The sequence below is a fragment of the Pectinophora gossypiella genome, chromosome 20, assembly GCF_024362695.1.
Source record: "Pectinophora gossypiella chromosome 20, ilPecGoss1.1, whole genome shotgun sequence".
Classification (NCBI taxonomy): Eukaryota; Metazoa; Arthropoda; class Insecta; order Lepidoptera; family Gelechiidae; genus Pectinophora; species Pectinophora gossypiella.
Genome location: NC_065423.1, coordinates 4,119,558 through 4,127,673, shown reverse-complemented (window position 1 = coordinate 4,127,673; position 8,116 = coordinate 4,119,558). Strand labels below are relative to the sequence as shown.

Below are 8,116 nucleotides of genomic sequence, written 5' to 3'. Positions count from 1 at the left end.
TTTCGCCTGTTATTGTTTTCCTCTGAAATTGTTATGTGGTGTGAAATTGGTAGCGTACTCGAAACCAGCGAACATGCATGGGCACTTTGATGAAAGTGGAAGAAGCGATAGTAGTGTGCCTATCCTAAGGAGAAGTAGGCGTGCTTTTATGCTGGATGAAAATGCTTTGATTTGATAGAAACACCGTGGTAAATTTTAATAGTATTTATTAAGAACCATTCAGTAGGTACAATAAAAATGTTAATTCTAATGCACTTTATTCCATTAACACTTGAGTCGCTCAGTCTCGTCTAAAATGATTAATTAAAACTAACTTGTAAAGATTACATGTATGTGTTTTACAGGGTACGATTCTAGGGCCCGTTTTATTGAACATATTTATTAAGTGTATGTGTAAGATAAATGAAAAGAAAAAGAAAAACTTGATATTTACCCGATTATGGCGAAGCGAAAAGGAGGGTTATGTATTTGACCGCTATGTATTTGTGTATTATTAAGGTAGTATTTTGAGCTGCTCTACGAAATAACACTTTATGTGAGCTTAAGTATTTATCTACTTTCATTATTGAGATGATGCTGTATTTTTTACCTAGCTCTTGATCTAGGCTATTTTTAATATTTTATAATATTATCACACCAAATAATGTGTAACATTTAGGTCATAGAATCGCTCCCTGTGAAACAAAAGTATCCTATCGATTGAGATTCTGTAACACTCTAAAAATGTAGCTTATCTGTACTTATAAAGAAATGATTATTTTTACAGTTCCAAGGCTACAGGGCTAGTGATAACGACTAAAAGATAGGTAATTTCGATATTAATTTTGGATTTATGACTTAATACCGATGTAACAATTGGATTTGAGAGTTGGCAACAGCTATATTACATGCTTTCTACGTAACGCATGCAAGACAAAAACAGATTTTTAAAGAGGCTTCGACATACTTTCGCCGCGCCTCTTTGTGACAGAAACCTACTAGTAAGTATTGAAATATTGCACATTTCAAATACATTTAAATGCAATTTGATAAATACAGATCTAACGACAGAGCTTAGTTTCGGACCTTATACTATCATCAACCTTAACACAAAGTTTAGAAAGATGTCTAACTACCTACCGAATTCCTTTAGAATCTTAATTATTACATTGTTCAAAGATGCAGTAAAGACAATTCATTTCACGAATATGCTTTTTGACGCGGGAATTCCGCGCGATTAGATCAGTTACGCCATTTTGTATGAGCGGCGTTGAAATATGCGAGCGTTAAATCTATCAATTACTTCACCAACGTCAAAGAGCGACTACCTTATCCTCATTTCCCTGGTAATTCCTTAAAGTATTAAATGTACTCAATATCTCTTCAGCAACATTTTTGGCGACAATTTCTTTCAAGTCCATTCCTCATAACAAAAAGGATGAAAACATCTACGATTCACACTAAACTTAAGAGATTCAAAAATCTTTGGTACGCATTGCGATAGATATCTTTTAAGAATTAGTACTAAACGAAACTAAACTACGTATTTCACTTAGAAGTAATTTATGAAGAGAACTCAAAGATTAAGATAACATAGAAAGTCTGTATAAGGATACAAAAAGGATTTTCAGCATTGTAAAAAGGTACCTAACGTGGTATCAGAAAAGTGTGAAATTGAAGTTAGTAGATTTACAACTTCTTGTACCAGAAGAGGTAATGTTCGCCGTCTTCCACCAGAAGGTCATCCACACCTGAAAAAGACGTAAGTAACATAAGTAAGTTATTAAAATGTTTATTTTCATAAGTACACAAAAATATTGATAAGTACAATAAAAACCCCACAAAACCAATACCTCGGTTTATCTCTGTCAGTCGTCTTCTCAGTTCTCATACCTTTCACACACATAACAATAAACATGAAGAAGAAACATGACATGAAGAAGAAGAGACATGTTGTGCAGACCCCACTTAGAGTTGGATAAGGATAGGAAGATGATGACGTAAGTTATCAAAAGTTTCTTACCAACGGGAGCGACGAGCTGGTTACCAGGCGGGCTGGCAGGGTCGGGGATCTCAGGCAGGCGGTACAGCAGCCAGTAATGGTAGCCCATGGGCTCCTCCTTGTGGCCGGCCAGGGTGTGCACGTAATGACCGTTGGGCCACTCGCTGGCCTCGAACTTGAACTTCGGGTCCTGGTCCGCCGCCATTTGCATCACGTGGTAGAAGGAGACGTTCCTGGAAGTGGAATTAGATGAATACATGTTCCATTGTAAAAAATCGCTAATGGAGTAGAGTAGAAGAATCAATGGAGCCGTTGGGTCGTGTACTAGATACAAGATAAATTATGCAATTCTGATTACTAAATAAAGACAGATCTAAAATGAACGAAAAACATCTTATTTTTTATAATTAACTTATTTATGAATTTTTAATCAAGAAAAACGTAATTAATAAGTCCGCCATTTTATCACGTTTTTAATGACGTCACAGTGTGCTTTATCATACAACTTCCATACCAAGTAATTTCGTGTTTTGACGTTTAGTAAAAAGTAACTGATTTGACTAGTTGGAAACTACCCTATTAACACTTAACGTGCTGTGAAAGAAGTTAGAAAATGACAAAATGGTTGATAGCTTTAAATCAGCTATTCTGAATCAATCCCGTAGCAAAAAAGTAGCTAGTCGCGCATCTTGAGTCTTTGTATCAAGAGTGGCTCCAAGTTCAAGTTCTGCTATTACATTGGATTTTTGAATAATTATGTGTCGGAGTAATGAGAAAATAGGTAATTATCTCGACAGCGCCATCTATATTATTTTTTGGGGAACGTAGCCTGGAAAGTTCCTCATTGCGGATGTGAGTTTGCGTGTGTATAATGTGTCTGTCCTACCTCGGAGCAACCATGTAGAGCGTGTAGTTCTCAGTGACGTTAGTGCCGAGCCACAGGGTGTAAGTGAATGAGACATTGCGGGCGTCAGACTCGTTGCTGTTGTGGCCTGATTGGTATGCTAGTTTGATGCTGCCGTCGCCGCCGTTGCTGTCTGCAAGACATAACAACATACATAAACATAACGTAAACATAATGTAAACATAACGTAAACATAACGTAAACATAGAATCTTACTTTTCCGAAAAATCTAATGATTCAAGCTTGCAAAGTCCTTACCAAACAAAGGACAGTCTCACAAAGTTATTTCGACAATGTCCTCATTGGGAATTGAACCCGGACCTCCAGATCGTGCGCCTAACGCTCTAACCACTAGACCACAAAGGCTGTTGAGGAGAAAAGAAAAGTAAAAAAAAATACAGAAATGTTCATGCCATTTCACCTACCTATTTGCCTTCTGCATTGCTTACTAATCTTTATAAATCAGCTAAATGCTGCATGTACATAGAGGCCATGATTCCGTTTTGTTTGGCAACACTATGTACTTTGAAACAATAAAAATATTATATCCAAATTGAAAGTTTCATTAAACATCCCTCTAGATTTAGTTGAAAAAAAATACAGGTATCATCTCAAATTACCAAGGGGTTCATGTCGACTATCCAGCAGCTTATCGCTGCAGTGTGGTGGACGCACGGCAGCTAGGGACGCTGGAGTCAGCGCTGCCACCGCTGCAGCGGTCTTGGCCACGTCCCCCCATCCTCCATCGGGGTTCTGGCGCTCAAGCAGCCACTTCCGAGCAGCAGGGAGACTCCAGTGCTGGTGCGCGCCCGGACCGCTGTCTGAGTCTTCGAGGGCCTGAAGATTTGTTAGCAAAACTTTTTAGCTGATTGATTAGTTAGGTATGGTAAGATGAGTCGTCATCAGCATTATTGGCCTTATACGTCTATTTAAAACGATTTATCATCTATCATAGAAGAGCAGAAGAAGAATAAAGTAATGGAAATTCTATAATCTCGGTGTCATGCAATACGAAGACATTACAACATTTTGTGTACAGTCATGAGCAATATCATGTACCCACTTTAGAACCCTGTCGCACTATCACATTTGATATTTAATGAGAGTTACGGTTTAATTTGTCAAAAAAGTTAATGTGACATGGTTTCAAAGTGTATACATATTAGTACTCGTGACCGTATTTAGATAATATTTATTGTTTGTTGAAATACAATTGCATATCCTCAGTATGTGTGTGGGTTTCAGTATCGCATAGTGCACTCTTGCTTTTTAATTTGCAAGCCTAAAAGAAGACAGATGCTGATTAGGTTACAAAAATGAACATTTCTTAATTCTTTGTTGGCATCTTACCAGGTGCATAAATAGAGTTCTCAAAGGTAGAAATGCGAAGACACTTCAAGGTGAAAAATCAGCATTGCTCACCTGTATAGCTAGAGCAGTGGTGGTGAGCGATCCGAAGCTGCCATCAGGGTGTTGCTGACGAGCCAACCCCGCCATGGGGCGACGGACGAAGTGCAGCAGGCTGCGGTGGCGGTGGTCTTGCACCACGCAGCGCAGTGCCAGGATCACCATCGAGATCGTGTCTGAAATTAACAATATTACTTCACTCTTCCAGGGAACTTCGGGTCATTGACGTTTTATTCATAATAGTGTGATACTTTCTGGACGTTGCCTGTAAACCTTCCGTTATGGAAAGTGTAAAGTCCAATGCATAGAAGTGCGTACACGTTGTGTTATTGTATGAACGCATGTACACAAAGTTGAATACTCCATCCCGGTCTTGAATGCGTATGTATTGGGTTTTAAGGTCTTATTCTCGCGTGGCTTTTAAGGTCGACTGACTGATGTCACCAAACCTGAGTAGAGTTATTATTGAGAGCCCAAGCCTGTGGTAGCTTCATCCTAGGTTGCGGGCAAGAGCAAAGGATTCAGTCTGCACTGTCCTATCCAAAAAAGCTCTTCCTATAGGTAATTATCTCGACAGCGCCATCCTCTACCTAAAATATAGGGTGGCAACAGACAATAAATTGGAAAAGGGAAGTTTGTAAGAACCTGTTTGGAATATAAACTAATTTAACAAAGTCCAAAGGGTAATTAAGTAGTATGAAAACTTACTAAAGTTAAGAATTTTGTGCGTTATTTTTTTTATAAATTTTGAAATCGCGTTTTGAGGACACCTAAAAGCCTGCGGGATATTATGCTGTCGAATGAGACATATGCTGACGAGCGACGTGCCTACGTTTCTGTCGGACCAGAACAAGCTTCCTTTCTTCACCTCCGATCCCGTCGACGACACCAATCCCGTGAAGGGCATCGTTGTTCGAGTTTGGAACATGGGCCGCGGAAGGTCAACTTACTTCTTTCTTTTTTTTTCTATGGTATTTATCGTAGATTATGAAGAGTGACCGAATAATGTCAATGCCCACTCACCAAGACTATGATCAGCAGCAGCGTTCGCAATGTCCAGGAGTCTTCGGATATGTCGACGTCTAACGTGTGCAGCAGAGGAGCAAGCAGCCAGGGTGGCATATGCGAACTCCAGGTCGTGAGGAGGTTCTCGGTGGAGTAAAGCTGCAACCAGGTCCCGGCCGTGGAAGGAGCGGGGGTCCTTGCAGAGGGCGCCAAGAGCGAGTGTGTATGCTGCCAAGCGCCCCAGCGGTGGGGGTGACTCGTGGTGCCTTTGGAAAGGAACAGTTAGTTTAGCTGGGTTACTACTACTCACAAAGATCAAACAAATGATTTATGATTCGAGTTTTTTTTTAATATACGCTTTACTTTAGGTTATTATAATAACACGTCGACGTTTGGTGCTGTTTACGATCTTTCATATTTGCTTCCATTTTTTTTAATCAGTAATATTTTCATTTATTTTCATTCGCGGCGATTTTGTAATGGAAATATTAAACAAAGTAATACACTTACTTGGACATCATGAGCAAGATTTCAATCTCCATCTGCTTGGCTGACAGCTGCATCTCTAGTCCTTGTTGTTCTATCTCCTTGCCTGTGTTGTTTGCCAGCTGGAATATGTACATTAATACAGAATTTTAATTAGCTAATAAGTAGGTAAGTAGTCAAATAATATATTTATAAATATGAAGAAACAGTTCCTAATATGGTCACAGAACTATTTTTACATCGTTATCAGGTCTTAAAATCCACTGGAAGGCTGTCCTATTTACAACTTTTGCAATGTTCTTCTTTGGTGTGGGTTGTGACGTGGATGACCAACCTTTGTGTATGACCGAGACAGTTGTAAGCAAAGATTTACACGCTTTTCTGGGCTGGCCGGAGGAAGCGCTGGAGAGTTGTGAATCAAATAGAGGAAGATCTTTGACCTACAGCACGACCCCGGACATTCCATACAAAAATCACTTTCTTACCGTGTGCCGCTTAACGCGTAAGTGCGAGCGAGATGGACAGTCTACGCGCGCTCTACTTTACTCCCTAGTAGCGGCTTGCGCCCGTAGACTAACGTAAGACCCAGATGGGGTGACGTAATTATAGCTCGACGCCTGATACGAATTGGTGCGGGGCTGAGAGTTACCATTCTATAAGTGCGTAGTATTATTATTTTTTGACAATACGAGACAAGAGGAAGTTGACTCATACATAAAATTTACGCCTATTTCCCACCGGGTAACAACATAAGCACAGACTATGGAATTCCATTTGCTTTCTGACACACTTCTCTTGCTTCCTCCACATTCATCAATCGTTTCATACACGCACGCTGGTTCAGAGTAGATCGTACTAAACCTTTTCCAAGAACATCTCCAATTTGGTCAATGTACGTTCTTCTAGGTTTTCGTCTGACAGCCCTACCATTAACCTTCACTTTATATACCGCTTTCGTAATCCTATTATCCTTCATCCGCTCTACGTGTCCAAACCAACTTAACATTCCTTTCTCAATCAATTGAAGTTGAGTCAAAAGAGTAATAATTACAATTACCTGTAAGGTAAGCATAACATGGTGCGTGTCGTTGCTCCACCCCCAGTCTGGCTGTCGGTGTTGCAGCAAGTATTGCAGAGCCTTCTGGATGGCCTGACCCTCGTTCAAAGTTTCTGTCTCCCAGGCGATGGTTGACGTAGGTGGCGCTGTTGAGGTCGTCGATGGGGCCTTCGTCGTGGCCGTGGTTGGGGCCTCAGTTTCTTCTGTGGGTGAAGAATTTGCAAGTTAGATAGCCTATCAGTGGCTGTGCAACGGGGCAGTGCTGCTAGTGTAATGGGTTCGTTTGGACCAGGTCAGATTCAAAACACCTAAGCGCCTATTGGGACGTGACGAAGTTACGAATGTTTCTGATAAATTCTGATTATGCGACAAATTTTATTATTTTAACATTATGTGGTTATTGACTATTAAAATTACGATAGGTACTTACTTATTTTATTGTACACAGGTCAAAACGCAACAAATAGATTACGCCACGGTTCAGGGACCTTATTCTTGAATCGCACGCCTTTAACACATTTTCATGTATTCCCATTTCCCGTAGCACATCAGAATTTGTCATTAGCGAGATGAGACAGGTATGTATTTTCGCACGTGGGTTGAAGGTGAGCGATTCAAAAATACGGCCCCAGGTTATTCCTGGTAGAATTTCCAGTGGACTCATACTATATGTTGATATTTTCTGATAACCAGGGGAGTATCTAATAAGTAGTGAGATAGATCTATTGTTTAGTGATCCGTGAGAAAGGATCTTCAACACAAAGGTTGCGAGTTCGACCCGCGGGTTGCATTTCTTTTGGATTTTAACGTCGCTTGCTTGACGGTGTAATTACAGTGGAACGACATTTTCAGATCATTATATTCATGTTTTGAGTTTGACAAAGGGTTTGAAATTCATAAAAAGTTTTCTCACCAGTTTGTCCATAAGCTGTAGCGACAATGACGAGTAGAGAACAGAGTAGCGATAAGTGTCGGGAACGCATCTCGCTGTGTATTATTTAATCTGTAACAAGAAAAACGAAAAATGGTTATAATATGAACTGTAAGAAGGTTGGACGAAGAATACACTTTGGAGAAAGAAGAATAAATTGTATTTACAGGAATTTAGGCAGCGTTCTGTCTAGTATCGAACGAAACACGGAGATGATAATTATTATAGCACTAACAAAAGTGCTAATTGTGGATGCACGGACGGATAATATAATATTGATATTATTAAACGAAACTTAAAATGTTAAGCCGTTGGTCCCGGCTATTAGCTGTAAAAACACCACCA

General features: G+C 39.9%; 1 protein-coding gene across 1 annotated transcript in view; it reads right to left on the bottom strand.

Moving 5' to 3' along the window:
• Positions 1-189: 189 nt before the first annotated feature.
• LOC126375890 (uncharacterized protein CG3556) overlaps positions 190-8,116 on the bottom strand; it is a 198,869-nt gene continuing 190,942 nt past the window's right edge. The window contains exons 3-11 of the mRNA XM_050022973.1: positions 7,754-7,843; positions 6,841-7,043; positions 5,808-5,905; positions 5,316-5,563; positions 4,308-4,468; positions 3,506-3,722; positions 2,868-3,018; positions 2,003-2,214; positions 190-1,730 (exon numbers count right to left, since the gene is read on the bottom strand). Of these exons, the coding sequence (XP_049878930.1) occupies positions 1,669-1,730; positions 2,003-2,214; positions 2,868-3,018; positions 3,506-3,722; positions 4,308-4,468; positions 5,316-5,563; positions 5,808-5,905; positions 6,841-7,043; positions 7,754-7,823 (1,422 nt within the window). The 5' untranslated portion in view covers positions 7,824-7,843 and the 3' untranslated portion in view covers positions 190-1,668. The remainder of the gene's footprint in view (positions 1,731-2,002; positions 2,215-2,867; positions 3,019-3,505; positions 3,723-4,307; positions 4,469-5,315; positions 5,564-5,807; positions 5,906-6,840; positions 7,044-7,753; positions 7,844-8,116) is intronic.